The sequence below is a fragment of the Chaetodon trifascialis genome, chromosome 2 (assembly GCF_039877785.1).
Source record: "Chaetodon trifascialis isolate fChaTrf1 chromosome 2, fChaTrf1.hap1, whole genome shotgun sequence".
In the NCBI taxonomy this organism is placed as follows: Eukaryota; Metazoa; Chordata; class Actinopteri; order Chaetodontiformes; family Chaetodontidae; genus Chaetodon; species Chaetodon trifascialis.
This window is the reverse complement of record NC_092057.1, coordinates 27,472,171-27,491,131: the sequence shown is the minus strand read 5'-3', so window position 1 is coordinate 27,491,131 and position 18,961 is coordinate 27,472,171. Positions and strand designations below refer to the sequence as shown.

The window sequence follows — 18,961 nt, the reverse complement described above, 5'->3', positions numbered from 1 at the left end:
GGAGTGGTCTGCTGGGGGAGCAGCATCTCAACAGCTGACAGAAAGAGACTTGACAAACTGAACAAGAAGGCCAGCTCTGTCCTGGGATGCCCCCTCGACTCAGTGGAGGTGGTGGGAGAGAGGAGGATGATGGCTAAGCTGTCATCCATAATCAAGAACGACTCCCACCCCCTGCAGGACACTTTAACATCATTGGAGAGCTCCTTCAGTGAGAGACTGCTTCACCCAAAGTGTGTGAAGGAACGCTATCGCAGGTCCTTCCTTCCTGCAGCAGTCAGACTGTACGACCAGCAGTGCTCCCAGTAGACCACACACTCACAAGACTTTCAATTTGACTGCACTATTATACACATTAACTGTGTTCACTTACGCTGTGAAAATATTTTATCTGCTGTGATCTCAACTTAAGGTGCAATATGTTAATCTTCAATCAGGTGTATTATTACTCCTATGTGCAATATCAATACTCCAGTCAGGAGTACTATCATCTAATCAGTACCTATTGTCCATATTTTTATTTTTATACTGTTATATTCCTTGTTTATATTGTTTATATTGTTTGTTTGATGGGCGGCACGGTGGCGCAGCAGGTAGTGCGCGTGCCTCACAGCAAGCAGGTCGCTGGTTCGATTCCCGGGTCGGGCCTTTCTGTGTGAAGTTTGCATGTTCTTCCCGTGCATGCGTGGGTTCTCTCCAGGCACTCCGGCTTCCTCCCACAGACCAAAAAACATGCTCATTAGGTAGATTGGTGACTGGCAACCGGTCCAGGGTGTAGCCCACCTCTGCCCTATATTCCTGCTATCCATTTTGCTACTGTAATACCTGAAATTTCTCCATGTGGGACTAATAAAGGTATATCTTGTCTTTTCTTATCTTACTATGAAGCCATCAGAAAATGAACTACAAAATATGACTGCTGTCATAAGACTGAGCAAAGTCCTTGTTTGCTGTTTAACGAGAGTAACAGTTAACTCCAGCCTCCAGCGTTGAGCCAATTTTTAATTACAGAAGACAGTGAAATTGATCAGACAAATTATGTGAGTGCTGATAAAGCAAATTTGGTGAGAGAAGGAAAAGAATTGTAATGTTGAGCCAGGCCCTTGCTCCTTTAGGCGCTCATACATCCTTTGCTAATCACAATATCTCCTGGATACACAACAGTAATTGCATTTCACTGAGCACACCGAAGCTGAAGTACAATAAAGCCCCGCCATTCATTTTACTCCAACCACAGAGAACATTTGAAAATGTCATTTACATTCCAGAAATGTGCAGATTTACAGGGGATTGTCAAAGCCCACAAACCAATCTGTTCATAACTATTTGACAAATTAGCCAATGACCTTTCACAGATTCACTTTTTGATTTGATCGTAGCCAGGATAAGTTTCATTTCATCAAGTCTGTATTGAAACTGACAGCTCTACTGCTACAAATCCAATGTATTAGTCAGAAAAAAGGCACATTGTCTTCTTCACAGCTTCCAGTCATTCGAATGACAAATCTCCAGCAGACTTGGTTGTTGTGGAAAACATGTAGGTGTAAACTCATCTTTTAATCTCTCCACTTTATTAGTAAAAATGAAATATTTAGGTCAAGGTCAGTTTACAAGCTTAATTATGAATCTTATACATGGTCAGTAAGTCATTCTTGATTAAAAAAAACAAACAAACTTGAAGCTACTTATACACCTATCAGTAGGTAATTCTCTCCATAATTTGCTCATATCTTCTCTGAGGATTTCTTCCCACTGCTGATTTTAGCTGACCACACAGAATCCTCCTGGACCCCTCTCTTTTCTCGTGAGCAGAGGTGAGCTGAGCTTTTGTTTTGTGACTAAAGGAAGCCACAGTAAACAATAAATACACTTGCAGATAAGGAGGAGCAGAAAGTTATGGTTCCCCAATAACTCTGAGGTTTATTGCTTTCTATGGTGGAGCAGTATTTAGAGTTTGCTCCTGTGCCCTACAATCTGCAATAGACTCCACATTCCCGTCGCAGCCAGGCAATTATTAATTTATGCATTAAGTTGGAACAGGTCCAGTTTGAAATTTCCAATGGTATCCACTCATCAGTGCAAGCTCTATACCACAGAAAGTAACTGTGTGGTGTTAGGAATACCATTAAAAACTATAAAGCAGCTGGCAGAAGCAGGTCAACAATCAATCACTCTCTCTCCTCAGCCATCAGGCCTCCACCCACACAACATCACATATAATTTCCTTTGAGTTATGTTTTAATACAAATTTGTCTCTGTTTTCAAGCCTTTTTAACTGTTTAATGCTTTTAATGTCACATACCTGGAGGTCAGCATTAAGAGTGAGGGCACATTCATAAGCTTATCCTTTGAAACTTGATTAATGTAATTTTATTCAAAACATGCACCCCTTCTTCTAGGAGTCATAAATCTGTGAAATCTGAACACACAGACATGATACACACATTCCTGGAATCAATGTGAGTCACTCTTTCCAATGATAACATGACAAGCAGCATAGCCATTAAAACCAGATAAAGTGAAGGACTGACAAAAAGCATGAATATTAGATGTCCAGAGTATACTCTCCTCAATCACTTGATTCTCAGATATTTGTTGTGTGTACACTTCAAAACCCAACCCATTTCAAATTCAGATGGATTGAGATTGTGTAAAAATGTACAGTACCAGTCATAGTAAGAAAGTAAGAACAAAAAGCCAGGGTCGAAGTTATAATTCTCTGGTTTGGTTCTTTTAGCAACACCTGTTGTTACTGGTGATTAGTGCATCACAGGCCTATAGTTCCTTTAAGACTGATGCATGTAAAGATCACTAGGATCAGCAAACACACCTTGAACAGCTACTTTACTCACAAATGCAACAGAAGAGAAACTGATTTATCTTTCTGGAAATCATCGGCCAAAAAGATTTCCCTCAAGTCATATCTTCATCAGGTCTTCATCATATTTTTACCATGACTTCATCACATTTTTTGTCAACTTTGTGTCGTATCCTCATCCCATCTTTGTTGTGTCTTGCCAGTCACATCTTTGTCATGTCTTTGTCACATCTTTGCCCTGTTTTCATCAAGTCTTTTTCATGTCTTCATCTCCTCTTCTTGCATTGTTGTTTTTTGTTGTTGTTGTTGTTTGTTTGCTTTATAGTATGAATCATGAAAACGATATTACATTGAACAAGAAAGCTGTGCATGTGCTGGCTTCTGTCTTCCAAATTATGTTCAGTACTATAGTATTGTAATTTGAAGAGAGATTCAGATTCAAATGTAGAAAGGCAACTGCAGAATGCAAATACTGCACATTGAGCTGCTATTAGTATCAAAAATAGCATTTGATATAATTAATGAGCATTGGAAATTTAAGGAGCACTTTGGGAGGAGAACACCGATATGATATCCTCCATATAATGACAGCAGTACTAGAAGGTCAACAGTTGTATTGAACTGAGGTTCACACTGATGGCCCGTGGTTCTTTACACCATTTACATTGATCATGTTTACTCATGTCGTATACATTAACTTGCATTTAATGACCATTGAGATCATTGGCTCTGACTGAACTGTCTGCAAATGGATTCTGTGGTTTCGAACCACCAAGTTTCTACAGATGATACTTAAAGAGAGAAACGGCTCAATTCCTCTGATTTGCCTGTTTTCCTTTCGCTTTCAGTCCTGCCAAGCTTGCTCATTTGTCCTTGGATTTATTCCTCTAATAGGGGAGCCAGCATGCCTTCTGTCTCAGCTTGTACATGCACACTGCAGCCAAGGCCACGGCTGGCTCGACAGCCTGGCCTTGAATGACATCCTGTGTGGGCTGAGTTGAAGACTTGGTCAGGACTGGTATCATGAGGAGGTGGATCAAATGCCAACAGTAACTGAAGTAAAGTCTGTCAGGTTTGACCTTCTTGATTAAAAGGTGTATCTGTTGGTGTACTTAAAACCAACAGCTGCAGCACCTACATTCGATGATCCATAGTTTATTTTTTGTGCACCATATGTCTCCAATTCAATTCTCTTCACAAAAGTACAGGCGTACAGCTGTACCTGTACGTATGTGGAAAAAAGGTCACTTCCAAGTGTGGGGGGTGGCACTTGATTATCACATTACTATGGCATTGAGACAAGATCACGGCCAACGTGATCAAAACTTAACATTCCTGTACAACGCCCTTGCCTCAACATGTGTCAACTCTCCTCAAAAGGCCTGTTCGTCTTTTGTGTTATTTAATCATTTTAAACACTGTCAGTACTCTTTAACACAGATATCCCACTTGAGTGAATTACACTCTTTCAACTTACCTTTCGGCCTACGTGTATCGGTGGGCTATTAAGATGCTTTGTTACAAGAAACGGTGCAGTGTTTCCTCCTGAACAGATACATTTGGCATGCATGCATCATGCAAGGACAACATTAGCCTAGCATTAGATGCTATAATAAGTCTGCCAAGTACTGACGGTATACAGTCTGTGTTTACGGACATGACAAATCATCTGGTATACAGGCTAAGGTTAGCTAGCGGTTAGCCCTCAGGATTGAGTTGTACAGAACGAAAATATGTGAAATACTACGTGCAAATGACAATCGTGAATGTCTGTTAACTAGTCGAAAACTTGAACACAGTTGTCATACAATAGATTGACATACGCGCATACGGGAGATACGCGCATTGATGGACACTTCTGACACCCAATGGAGATACGTGTTTAATATATGATGTAATAAAACGTCTTTCCATTGGTCACTTGGATCCCCAATGCTACCTGTTGCTAGAGGAGAATGTGAATATTCCTTAGCCAATGGAAAGTCAAAATCGTTAAAAGTGGAGATACGTGTTTTTTATCGGACAGCGACGATATAATGCAGGCATTTGAGAGAGTAAACTACACTGTACTTCAGTGATACACAAGGAGGAGTAGGCAAATAACAAACGGGAGTCAATGTCTGTTCTGCATTGTTGTCTGTGTTGATTAAGTGGAGGTAAGGTGAGCTGCTCTGAAGAAGTGCTTCTTTTTTCATCACAGCGTTGTCTAATCACCTTTAATCAAATGCAAATGATGTGAATAGGGAATCTTTAATTCAGAATAATGGGAACAAAGGGAGAGATGGGAGGAAACATAAGAGCTTGTTAGTTACTGCCATTGGTTTGCTCTCCAGGCAGGTCCTAAGGGGACTTCTTTTAATCTAGCACTGCCTTGGGCAACAGTTACCCATCCCTAAAGCGTCCGAACTGGATGAAATTAAGCAAAATCAATGAGGATTAATTCTCTTTGAGAAAGTTGACAATTTTTTTTTTTTCCCCCCTCTGTAATCACAGCATTTAGCTTGGGGTGATGTTATTGTAAATTCCTTTATAGGCCTAATAAACCAATTATCCAACCAGGGTACTCATGTCAATGCCAAGTTGAATAATTCATCTACATTGGCAAGATTCTTCTGGTTCAATTCATCACAGTCCATCTTTTGTACCTATATGATAACAGATTTCAAAGCAAGTTAAAATGATGACATGACAGAAATTCCCTGATTTTCTGCATTTATTTCCAGGTCCCAGCAGCCTCTCCAAAGAATGTACTCTCTATTTATTCCATTCAAACTCCTGATTCTACTTTATAACACCGCTTGGGGACGAATACATCTATCTCTGGAGCGAGGCAGTGCCTTCAGCAGTTCTCACAAACTTCACAAAAATGGCACTCACATCCATGTTTTTTATTTATCAGCATATGAAAAACATCCTTGGGTAACAGCAAAATTGATACATGCGATTAAAATTCATGTATTCACTCTTTTTGTTCAAATGATCAGAATAGAGAGACAGCGTTTCCCTCAAACATTATCCACCTCTATTAGGTGCGGAACCCAGCTTTGACGTGTTGTTTAGTTTTTCATTCAGTGCAGGAGCACATAACACATTTGGAGTGATGATGTGTTTGTTATCAGCAGGACGAGTGTCCATGAATTTCTTTTCAATAATTGTGTCAAGTGTTATCTCCCCCTTATGACAAAGTGCTAAGCAGTGATTTATTACCTAAACATACATTCTATCCAGGCACATCACTCCAATAAAGCTGTGAAAGTTTTTCCCAGCAAAGTATACCCATACATGGGAGGCCTCTCACAGACGATCGACTTTCACCCTCACATACATTCATTTTGGGCCTCTCACACACATCTGTTTTCCCTTTAATAATCATGTACTTTCACTTTCAAATACAATAATTCAACAATATATAAAAAAAAATAAAAAAATACAGTATGTACAGTATATAAGTGTGCATGTCAGAAAAGGATAAGTGTACTGTGTATGTGTATGTGTATGTGTATGTGAGAGCATTGTGGAAGCCAAAAATAGGTAATTTACCACATTCTAATTGGCCAAGAAGCTGGTGCAGGTTCTTGAGTAGTCAAGAAACTTGAGTATTCAAATTTTATAGGATCCTTAAATACTGCATCAAGGTCTCCTTTGCTGTCAAGACAGATGGAGGCAACAGGACATAACTGCTCTCAGACGTGGTTCTTTGTCTGATTTTATAAGCAGTCAGCAAAAAGAAGAAGACATCCATACAATCCATCAGTCCCGCTATCCTCGTGAGACATTCAGATGAAGTATGTATGTGAGATGAGTGATTATATATGGACTGTACAAGGAATAATATGTTTGAGATTATAGAGTATGTGTGTGAATGAGGATAATAGGATACTTAAGATTTTTAGGGTGGTATACAAATATGAAAATACTGTACATGTGTGAAAGGGCCTACAAACATATATGGATCTGAAAGAATGTACATATAACCCTAACTTGTTTGAAATGTGTTGCTGCATCAAATTCAGAATAAGCATGTATTTACAAAAACCAATGACGTTGATGATGTCAAACAGTAAATATATTGTCGTGTGGTGTTTTCCATGGTGAATATGTCAGAAAAGGATTAACAAATGATCGCATTCTGTTTTATTTATGTTTTACTTTTTTGGAATTGGAGTTTTATGTAAAAGAACCAGAATGACTTGGAGCTTGCACAGCCCATACACACAGACACATTTCACAAGGAATTATTCATGGCCAGATTAATGCATAGCCATGCATATGTTAACGAAACAGTTTTTCTCATGGATATTATCAATAATGATATGTGAAATGAAGAGAAGGGTTTGAACCATGGTAGAGGTTCATACCCTCCTCTTCATTTCACATCTGTGTCACATCACAAACAAAACTTGTGATACCCTGAATGATTTATCTGCATATTCTTAATGCTCATTATCAGTAAATATCCTCTTAATGTCTTCCTTATCCCTTTCATGTCTGGAAATGCGTCCACAGCTCCACACTTGAAAGATCAGCAGCTTAATTGCAGTAATTTTCATCCACTGAATCCCTCCAAGATACTGTAAAGGAAAATCTACAAGTTGGAAAGTGGGTTAACAACCAATTAGGAGTAGCAAATAGCTAAAGATCAGGGAAGATACCTGCTTGGAATCTTAAAACCAGATCGTCATCAAAAAAATAAACAAAACAAAAGTGACAGGTGTGTGTGGATCAAACAAGCAGCACATGAAACTGAAGGTAGACACAAAAGCTCAAGACTTACTCAATATTCTGTGAGCATCTCTTCAAACATCACACATCCAAAAATAAAGTGCTCAGTGGAATCAAAAATAGAAAATGTATATGTTTTCTGTTATCTCAAGGAAAAAAAAAATGGAGAAATGAGATTTTAATCATTTGAAAGCATAGCTCACTCTACAGTGCAGGCGGGCACATGTTGAAATTGTGCTTTTCTACAGCATGCATGTGTGCTAATGAAAACTGAGAGAAATCAGTGTAAATGAGGCCACAGAAGACTGATAATTTGCTGGCTATAAGCAGCACAGATTGCTGTATGCTATGACATCTATAACATCCGTGGGATGCACACCTCTGACATGTCTTGATCGATTTTGATGCTGATGACGTGTTATTTTTAGATATGTGACAAGCACCTGAAAGCCCTGTTTCCCTGGTATGTTTCACTTTTATATTAGCAATAGGCACAAGTGGTGAATCTTCCAAAGGAAGATGTGACAGGCTAATCCGCAGAGAGGAGCGTTCCTGGCTCAATGATCCCCCATGAGCCTGACAGTTTGAGGTATTTGGAAATGTCGGCAGGTAAAACTTGTTTACATCATTATTTGTGTGTATTGCAGTGTTTTCTCTCACTGAACCTTCATTACTAAAAGAATTTATTAAAGAAACCACAAACAGTATTCAGTTTCATTAAATGCATCAGTGTGGCAAGAAACTTTATTTTTGTTCCTCTGAATATGCATCGTCTTCTGGGCTTGGATCTTTTTTCCCCTGTAAAGAAACAGTGCAAAAAGATCTGTCCCCTGGAGAAATCTGGTCTCACGTGATTACAAAAATGAGATGTGAGGAAAGCAAATAGTTCATAATGCCCTGCAGATCATGAACCCAGCACATTTCCCTGTTTTGGATGCTTCAGAATGTGTGCTAATACTTTGCATTTCATATTTGTTTATTCTGCCTCCTTGTGCCCCAGGAAATGGTAATTGTTGTTTGTATATGCATGTTTGGTATTTTGATCCATGATGATATTTCCTCTCCTCCATCCAAGGACAATTACCAACCAGTATAGGAGATAACAGTGTTTGCTAGCAGCAAAGGCATACTTTTGATTAAAAGAAATAATGGGGAGATATTTTAAACACCTAAAGCTTTGCACAGACACAGTTGTTACTGATCCCCACCCGGAGCTGAGGCTTCCCTTTGCATGACTAATATCGCTGCACTTTTTCATCACACATTTGGAAACCTTCTTAAACAGCATCCAAAGTTTTTGGAGCTATGCTCTTTCTCCCTCAAAATCATGTCCAAAGTAGAAGCTGCTCAACCAATCAATAATGTGGATTTTCAACCAAGTATGAGTCAGATTTTGATGATATGATTATGGTTTGAAAATGAATAAAGAAAAAATAGACAGCACCAAAGAAGTTTTTAATTATTGTAGAATTTAACATTTTTGAATTGATTCAAATATTTATTTTAGTCCTGAATAGAAAGAAAGCACTCCATATCACTGAACACATGTAGCTGTGTTTAGAATTCAAGAATCAGCAGCTGAAACTGGAATAATAACACTTTTTATTCTAATCTTTTAGAATAGTTGTTAATTGTGTAAGCCCCTTTTCTCTCTCGCAGAAACTACATTTTTGAATTCATATATTGCCACTCTATCCACACTCAATAGAGTGTGGGTGGAAGAAATGTTGATGTGGTTTGTCTGGTTGCATGTGCAGGTGGACAATGCTGTTTTCTACAGCACACTCAATGCATCATGACAACTATAAGATCTCATGCTCATACCGTGTGCAGTGCAAACAAAACAGCATCATAGCAACTCCCTTAGTTATAAAACACAGCACAATTAAATATCCTGTGCCATGAAAAAAAAAAGATAATGAAGATATGTTTTATTTTGTATCTGGACTATATCAGATTTTAAAGCCTCTGTAATCATTTGCTTTGGCCTTGGAGACAGCAGAGCAAACAGTAAACGAAACTCTGACACTATGACCTATACTGATCTACTGATCTTATACCTTTTAACTTCCTGTCAGCACCTGAAGTGGTGTGACTTTGTGTGGACTGACATCTGCCGCTTGCGATCACCCTGTGCCCACATTTTAGCAAATAGCTGACCAGTTTTATAACATGAAGGACAGACAGAGCTGGAAGAGACTTTCCTCTAAAGCAAATATCCACTGCTTACATTGCTGCACTAATTAGATCAGTTCTCCCACACAGCTCCAGGATCAGCTGTCCATGTTACTGATATAGTAATCATGGTGACTCGTCAGACTGTGACGGTAGTTGTGTTTATAACAGAAACGATTCTTTAAAGAGCGTTTTTCAGTATTTCTTTACCCGTAACACAGAACCATTAGTTACAGTATTACACACAGTCCATGACAGATTTTCCATGACTTGGACTTATTTATTGGGAAACTTGAAAACGTTACTATTGATAACATCTCTATCACATAATATAAAGTTGAATGAAAAGTAAGTTAGTGGGGCTAGCTGTAAGCAAGTTACTGCTGCAGGACAATGGTTGTCTTTTTACTGAAATGGTGATGTCATGTCATATGATCGCCTCAAAAATGTGGAAGTGATCATGACCACAGCGTTTGACTCGTGCTTTCTGACAATAGCAGCTGGACATTACAAGACAAACGACAAATGGAACAACACAACAGTGTCCAAATGTTGAAATGAATTTCACAGGAAATCATTGTCTGTACTTTCAAGACTTTTACTTTTTCCTCTGAAGACCCCCCTTCAAAAGAAAACACACACACACACACACACACACACACACACACACACACACACACACACACACACACACACACACACCAAAAACAATGAGCTGAAACAACTGTATATGTACATGCACCAGTTGTCATCTCTGCAGTAGTTTCAATGTACAGAGAGTTACAGATCGCAGCTTAAACTTTTTCTGAAGCAATTTGCCACAGACAACAGTGCTCCTCCTGTTCGTCCCTCTTGTTATCTGGACTGTAGCAGGCAAGGCTGACTGGTGATCCTGAAGCTACTGTTCCGAGTTAGATGTCTTTGACACTGTGGCAGCCACTCTTTCATTAGTGGATTTCACTCTGGTTATTTTTTGGGGCACATACATTACAATGACAATATGGTCTCCTCTCTGTCTGTCAATGCAGCCTTCGTACAAAATCACTCTAGGCATTGTAACTCACAGGTACAGTACAGTCTTTTGCAAAGGAAAGACTGCATTCTAACTGCATGGAACTTGTAACTGCAGAGTTTTAAAACATCTGTTAATCACTGCATCTGCAACTGTTACACTCTGCCACCAGGTATATGTTGTCTCAATCTGATGCCTTCATGCTTCTCTGCACGTCTCAAAACTGTCAGAAGCGAATGTGCTTTTGTCCAGAGGATGTCTCTGCCGGCCCTGGTGGAGGGGAGGCTTGCCGCATCGTAGTATTTACAGTAGGAGAAGCCCACAGGCCTAATTGGCATGGTCAGCGATGGAGCATATGCACTTTCCAGTGGGAGCCCATCTGACAGGGCCACTCACTGATGACTGCCCACATAGTCTCCATATGTGGCAGACAGAAGGGCCCGTATGCACACTGCCCTTCAACTAATGAAGCTAAGTCACCCGGATTATACCTAAGCCTTTTAGAGGACTTCATTCAGAATCTGAAGTCAGAGTGCCACTTCTCACAGCATGCACACACCCAAAAATGTACACACCCAAACATATACAAAAGCCGCAAGCAAGGACTCAGCAAGCAAGAAGAGTTGTAAAAGCATTACTCCTTTCTCACCTTCACCTACATCCAGATACCCCCCGCCATCACACACACACACACACACACACACACACGCACACAGAGCAGACTTACTCAGAGTTGCTAAAAAACATAATTACGCTCACCTTCACCACTCTCTCTCGCACACATACTCACACGTGCACACACGAAGACTCACGGTAGAAAATGGTGTTGAGATGTGATGGGAGAGAGAAACAAGGATCCATGGAGAGTGGAAAAAAAAGAAAGTGAGGGAATACAGAGAAAGAGAGAAGCTGCGTGGTGCGAGTGTGAATTCAGCCCCCAGCTGGGCAGCTAAATGGACTTGGTCAGTCATTAGCATGCAAAGGTCTAGTCTGGACATTTAAGGTTATTCATTCCCGAGGCTAATCCTCCCCATGCTGAAAACGCCCAGCTACTTCCTGAATCGTTCTTAATCAATGCCTTTTTTACCACTTGTTGTTGTCCTGGTGGTTGTTTTCCATAACGTATCCTGAACAACACTCCAAAACCCTGCCAGCCACAGCTCGGCTGAGTGCACGGCACGTTTTCAGTGTTTTGGGGGCTGCAGATGTTAGTGCATACTTAATAAGCTTGATCACAGGAGCCCCAACCTCGCAATGTAATTCCGCTACCCAAGGTGCATCTGTTCTGCTTGTACTCACAGGAACCCCATGCTGGTGGAACTGTTTCACAAAGTCACACAAGTCATACAGTGGCTCAGTCAGGCCGCAATAAGAGGCAGTAGAGGTATGAAAAGGCGGTCAGGCCAAGAGGAAACAGTCAGATATTTGCTGTGCACAGTGTGTCACATGACATCAAGGCAGCAAATCTAAATTGTATAGACTGAGGTTGTTTATTTTACTCCATGCACTGGGAAATATCTGCGTGCATCGCCTGCCTTGTACATACAGCCACTTCCATGATAGCAAAGTTGGAGATAAGGATGCACCAGCAAATCAAGAGCAATACATAATGTGAATAGATACTTCTCCATTGGCAGCATCTCCTCTTCGCCCACACCATATCCTCTGACCATTGTGCAGTGGGTTACCTACAATGTATAAGGGTCATCAGATAACTGTCAACCACAATATCCCTGAGGATTTTCACAGTGTTATCAACATGAAACATAACTCATGAGCAGGAAAAGCAAAAACATTACACTACTGTTAAAAAAAGACTATATTAAACTGAAACTGCAGCATTCCCTGTGAAGATTTTTTTTTTTCATTTTTTGCCTCTTCTTCTTCTTTGGAATTTTATCCATTTCAAATACACCTCCAGTCACAAAGTAAATAGATTGTGAGTTTCCGTGCTGCTTTACTTCTTTTATGCTTGGAGCAAAATGTGATGTTTCTGCCTCTGCTTTTCCCTGAAGACTATGGCTGACCCACTTTCCCTCATCTCATGCACCTTGAGGGTTTTAACAGAATAAGGGATATTTACAGTGGAGTGTTTAGAATCAATCTGATATGATTAAATAATGAGTTTGAAACAATTAGAAGGGATCAAGTTTAGCAATGAGCAGTACGCATGGTGGGTGGCATGGGTGTAGATCCCTGCTGTTGGCAAACACTAACGCCTCATATTACGCAATGATTTGAGTCCTAAAATTAAGATTAATCAAGGCACCTAATTAAAGACAAACTTAAAGACACAGTGGAATGGCAGAGCTCATTTACAACAGGTCCCATAATACAGCTCATAATTATTGAAGTGCAGGTTTACATGATGAGGTGGTCATTCCTAATCACACTAGATTGGATAATTTTTTTATAAAAACATTTAATGTTTTGAAGGGACATTAAAAAAATTAAATTAAAATTAGTGGTACTTAGTTATATTTTTAACAATTGCGATTATTCTGTTTATATACTTAATTATATACTTAATTATATTTTAAGAAATGCTGCTGTTCAAAAGGAACATTCTTTTCTCTTAGTTTTATTCTCATCCTTATTCTTCTTTTTTGTATATATTTTATGTGTATGGGTATGTTTAACCTGCTGCTGCAACAGAAGAATTTCCCAGTTGGGATCAATAAAGTCTTAGTCTAAAAGTCTAAAACACGAAGACAAAAGATTGGAATATGTAAATTGTAATTTTTTTGTTTGGTTTTTAGGGATAAGCTTCACATCTTCAAACTATAGGTCTATATGATTCAAAACGACCTGTTCCACACAGACCTGAGGATAATTTGATGCAATCCAAAATGTGGTCAACTGAAACAGGGGAAAATGGAAAAGGAACACCAACACTAACTGCAGCATATGCTAGATGCAGGTGAAAAGAGAAGCGACACATGGCATTTTTCCTGCACAGTTCTGCTCTCTGTGTCACATCAAAAGGCATAATATTCACCTGTGATGGTTATTAAATACCACGAGATCAAAACTGATAGAGAGCAGTGGATTCATGCACACAATAAGGGAGTTTCCACCCAATTATTTTTAGGAGTATTTCCATTTGGAAACTGGAAGTTTGAAAAAACTAAGTTCAAATATTGCAATAAAGTTTTTACGCTTGCCTGAAGTGGAGAGCTTGATGTATTGATACAATTAAAATGCAACTAAGTGAAATGGAAACAGACTCGCTGAATGGATCAGAATCTGCATGAAGCATGTGGCTTATAGCACCAGATGAAAACATCACATCCATGTGCAGTGATGAGGAGACTTCCTCAAATTGACACACACTATATTGGTAACCGTCTTCTCAGTTTAATGAAACTGAAATTGGTTCCACCAGCTGTGCTGAACTTCTAAGAAGAAATGCACTTAGATTTTTTATTTTCTGAAAATTCTGTGAGAATTTTTGCTACATTTGGATGGAAACCTGACTATTGACCCAGATCTGTAGAGCAAAACCCTTCCTCAACCTACCTGGACCCAATTTTACTGAATTTGACTTAAGTTCTGGATCAGGTTCCAGTTACTAGGAACATGGGGACCCGTGAAGATTTCTACGTCCAATATAAAAGCAATTCACGATTTTATCTAACACTGACACTTTAGAGAAAAGGTTTTCAAAGACCAAACAATGGCTCTACCATAACGAATACAAGAGGGTCTCAAATAATGGCTGTTTGTTGTCCTTCTTTCAATTTTGCATTGAAAATGTTTAATTTTCTAACTAGGTATTTTTTCAATTGCCCTGTCCATTGACTGTCATACTTGTCTTGTTCTGCAGGTGATTTTGATGCTGACCAAACTATTCGACTTCAACCTCAACAGTGTGACTGAGAGTTCATTATGGAGGTAAGCTTCTCACACTACATGAGCTTGTGACATTTCTAGAGAAGCCTTGAGAAACAAGTTTGACACAATAAATTGGCCAGAAGGGACTGCTGAGCTTAGTTGTATGTATTTCTGATCTATTTAATCCTGTGGTTCAAACTGCTCCCGGCACTGCTCTTAGGAATAAAGAACACCAATACTAACAAGGATCTCATAATGGGAATTAATGAAACATTCAAAGCTTGAAAAAGAGGCAACAGTCTAAAAAAATTCTCCTCAAATGACAACCCTGAACAGTCGCACCAGAAATCCCTCACATGAAAGTCACTAATCAACACTGGTGCTGGCAGTGTTATCCAGCAAATTACCTTGACCAGCCTTGAACACAGCGTAGCCTTGCTTGGAGCGCTGGCCTCATTTCTGACTCGATTCTGATGTAACACGTATGTGCCATAAAGAAAGAATGTCATAAAAAAAGAGGATCCACAAAAGTACTTATCATTATGAAAAGTATTTTTCATTATTGATGTTGCATATGAAATGTAGTACCACAGATATGCTCTCTCAAGGAAAGTAATCTTGACTCAGAGGGAGAGACCATAGGTGAAAAAAGACTGAGTACATGAAAATAAATTTAAAGAAGTAAAGAAAGAAAAGGAGTGATCAGCTATATGCAACATATTTTAAAGTGAAACAATTCTTAAACAGATGGAGGCTCTGAGAGGTCAACGCACTGCAACTGAGGAGAACTCATGCAAATAAACAAAACACAAGCCTGTGAATTATTTTGTTTTTAAATTATGCTTATTTAAAATCATGAATGGAATTGTGAAGATCCTCAGATACTCTCGTTAGATTTGGTATCCTGATTGAGGTTGTGATGTCTGAAGGTTGGCAAGTATGCAGATCAACCATCCTTACTTATCTTTGACCGTGATTATTACTGTAGCTTGACATGATTATTATGACCCGGACCCTGAGGTGGGTAATGTCACAGAGTGCACCTACTTCACTGATACTGAATATCACTCCAAACTAAACTGAAAAGGAGCTCACTCTCACTCCTGCCTGTCTGTGACAGTACAGAGGAGAGGGAGGGATGCTGCTGCCAGAAGAGCCGCTGACTCTTGACATGACGCGTGGCATGAAAGGGTCGCCCTTCACAAAGTACTCAAGCCAAGGTCTGCTTTGGCACCATTCACAGGCAAAAGTGTGTTTCTTTTCTGAAGAGAGATGAACTAGAAAACTATCCAGAAGTACTTGTTTGACTGTATTCACCCCAAGGTCTTGTGGAATGCTTAATTCTCCAAGATGGGTTGAGTGAATGGGTGCTATAAGATGCTCAACAGCCATTCACTTCTGAGGTAGCTGCCGGTAGAGTGAATGGAGACCCAGGCTGGTGGAGGAGAGGGGAGAGGAGATGGAGAGCGTGATTGCACAATGATAACTAAAACTTAAACTAGGCAAGCCAGACACCGGCTGAAGTGAAGCGTCACACTGACTTAAAAACAGCACTCATTTCAAATTAAACACATTGCTTTTGGGGAGTGATTCCCAGTGCAGGTGGGCTGTGAGAGGCCATTTACATTAAGTAAATCAAATATTTTTATTTTCAATTCTGTAATTAATTTTGGATTATCTTAAAAGGGTTAGGATTAAATATTATTTTTAAAAAAGTAACCAGAACTAATAAAACAAAGCCACAGTATTTAAATTATCTCTTATTTTTGGTCTGGATCATGAGTCAGGAATCGTAGTTGTATACCTCATCATTGGAGCGGAAGAGTTAAAATGGACCAATGGCGGCAACAGGAGAGCTGTTAGTGGAGAAACAACCACAACAAGCAAATCATCAGAAAACCTAAATGAATTTATAAAAACACAAAGGACTCGTACAAACGACTCAAGTGTGGGACCAGGAGACAGGCGTGCGATAGGCTTGGAGGTGCTAGCTATGAGGCAACCATGCAAGCTGTGTCGCCATCTAGAATCTAAACATGGACAACATTCACCCATGCTGTGACAATTTTTTTTTTTTTGGAAACAAGCTGAGAGTATCTGAGCTGGAGGAAAGCAGTTGCATCCACTTTTTGAACTGTGAGATGAAGTCAGGACATTTTTCGTGGACACCTAGTTTGAGCTGTCAGATCAATTCGGTGACTTCAAGTGGCTTTCGGCTATCCCTCCAAGGAAAAGCAGCAACCATATGTCATGTCCACAGTAAGAGAGAAGACACAATAAGGAAGCTGGAGCTGTGGGACAGAAGCATGGTTCAGAACAACTACAAGTCCTTTGAAAATCTGTGTGAATTTCTCAACAAAGAGGAGAGACAGATCTGACCTCTGTGACAGGTGCCATTAGAGAGCACCTGCAAACCCTGAGTCAGCTCCAGGAATACGTCCCTGTGCTCAGCAAGCAACGCAGCTGGATCCAGAATCCATTTGCCCGTCATAATGAGGATCATCACAGGTCTCAGTTGCAGGACATCCTTGTGGAGTTTTCTTGTGATATCGCTTCAAAACTGATCTTCACATAGAAGCACGTCTGGATGCATGTTTTCTCTTAATATACTGATCTGTCTCAGGAGGCGTTGATGTTTCTGATGCCTTTGCTCCCACTTATCTGTCTGAAACAGGATTTTTAGCAGTTGTGGCTTTAAAGACAAAGTGTAAGAATACAGTAGATGTTAGGCCTGATGTTGCCTAAAGCTGACATCCAGTCAGTGAGACAGAAAGACTTCTGACAGCTGCCATGCAGCAACATCGCCCTTCTCATTAGGTGCTTTACACGTGACGCAATGTAACATTACCCAATGTGTGATTCATGTCCAGTGTGTCCTGATAAAGTGTTTGTGTGTAGTATCTCAGAGACTGGAGTAAATCTTGTGCTACTATAATTTTATGGACTCGTGCCATTGAACACCTCAAATATTACACAGCAATGAGCCCAGCTGTAATGGACTGTAATAACTGTATCAGAATGCATGTGTTGAATTTGCAAGTATTGGCCTCATTCAACATTCAGGTGATATTTTCTATCTGTTTTATCTTCGTGTTGTTATGGCTTGGATATTGTGAAATTGTAATGATACATGTTTTATTATCCAGTGTCAAACCGCCTGAACTTAATTTGTACTGCATTGCTGTAAACCCACATCACTGAGAGGTGTTCTGTTTATGAAACAGAACTATAATCTCCTGAGTCGGATGGGCCGCAGAAGATTTTCAGATTTCCACTCTGTACCTCAAGAGGTGATAGTCCAATAATATCGCCTGCTGTTTCAACTGGGAGATGTATTGAGTTTGTTACATTTTACAAGGGCTCTTAGCTTGTTTTAGTCCAATTAATGAATGAAATAAACTCGCAAAATGTCAAGAAAGGAAATATCTTACGCTCATTTCCCTTATTAAACAGAAAAATACAACTGCACTCTTTCTAAAGTCAAGTTTCTCTCTTACACCAAATTAAGCTTAATTGCTAAGCTAACTCATCGCAAAACAAAATAAAATTCACTGAAACCATCTTGTCTTTCCAATGTTACATCAATCATCAACTCTGGTTTGGTTCACCGAGTTACAAGTGAAATTAATGCGGCTCTAGATGCTGTGTTTCCAAGCTGGTGAAGACTGACCTTCCTCTTGCTCCTCACCTGGTTCAGGGCTCTTCCAGCCTGTCCCAGCCTGATGAGTCTTTATCGTCCCTGTGGTTAGAGTCCTGATCGGAGCCACAGCAAATCACCACAACACCATTTTTCCTGTCCTGGAATGGATGCGGTGTTCAGTCCCAACCCAGCTGCGTTCCCTGAGCCCAATTCTGTTGCCCATAGTGTAAACACCAACAATCAAGCTCTTGGTCATGGCAAACTCAGGCCAGCTAATAGGGCCACATTAGAAAAGAAAAACAAGAAATAAATAGCTTAAAGGTACTGACTAGCAGATATAATTATAACTGTCATCTGACCAGGGAAATTAACTCTTATACAAAATCTTAAATTGTGATTAAAAAAGAAAAAAAAAATGTAAAAAAAAATCGTCCTGCCTCTTACAACACATGAGGTGGAGCAACAAAATGTACCTTTACCTTTCTCAACTCTGACCAGGTGAGTTTAGAGGATATTTGGGGATTTGGATGATGGTACTGGGACAAAATCAAGGAGATGGATCAAGTGGCTGCCTTACCTGCCATATCCGCCATATCCAATACACCAACTTTGTTAATATTGGCGATTATAGTAATAAAATTGATATACATTGCGTCATTAAATTGTTTGAAAAACACTATATCATGACACTTTGGATCTTGGAACATATTCATATAATTGTATTCCATTTGTCAAATCAAAGAAAAAAGACCCTTTTGATGTT

General features: G+C 39.6%; 1 protein-coding gene across 4 annotated transcripts in view; it reads left to right on the top strand.

Moving 5' to 3' along the window:
• sorcs1 (sortilin-related VPS10 domain containing receptor 1) overlaps positions 1–18,961 on the top strand; it is a 171,892-nt gene that overhangs the window by 61,222 nt on the left and 91,709 nt on the right. For all 4 annotated transcript variants that reach the window (XR_011602540.1, XM_070972396.1, XM_070972388.1 and 1 more), the window contains exon 2: positions 14,551–14,618. Coding sequence is in view for 3 of the 4 variants with exons in the window: in XM_070972396.1 (XP_070828497.1) it covers positions 14,551–14,618 (68 nt within the window). In the remaining variant the exon portion in view is untranslated. The remainder of the gene's footprint in view (positions 1–14,550; positions 14,619–18,961) is intronic.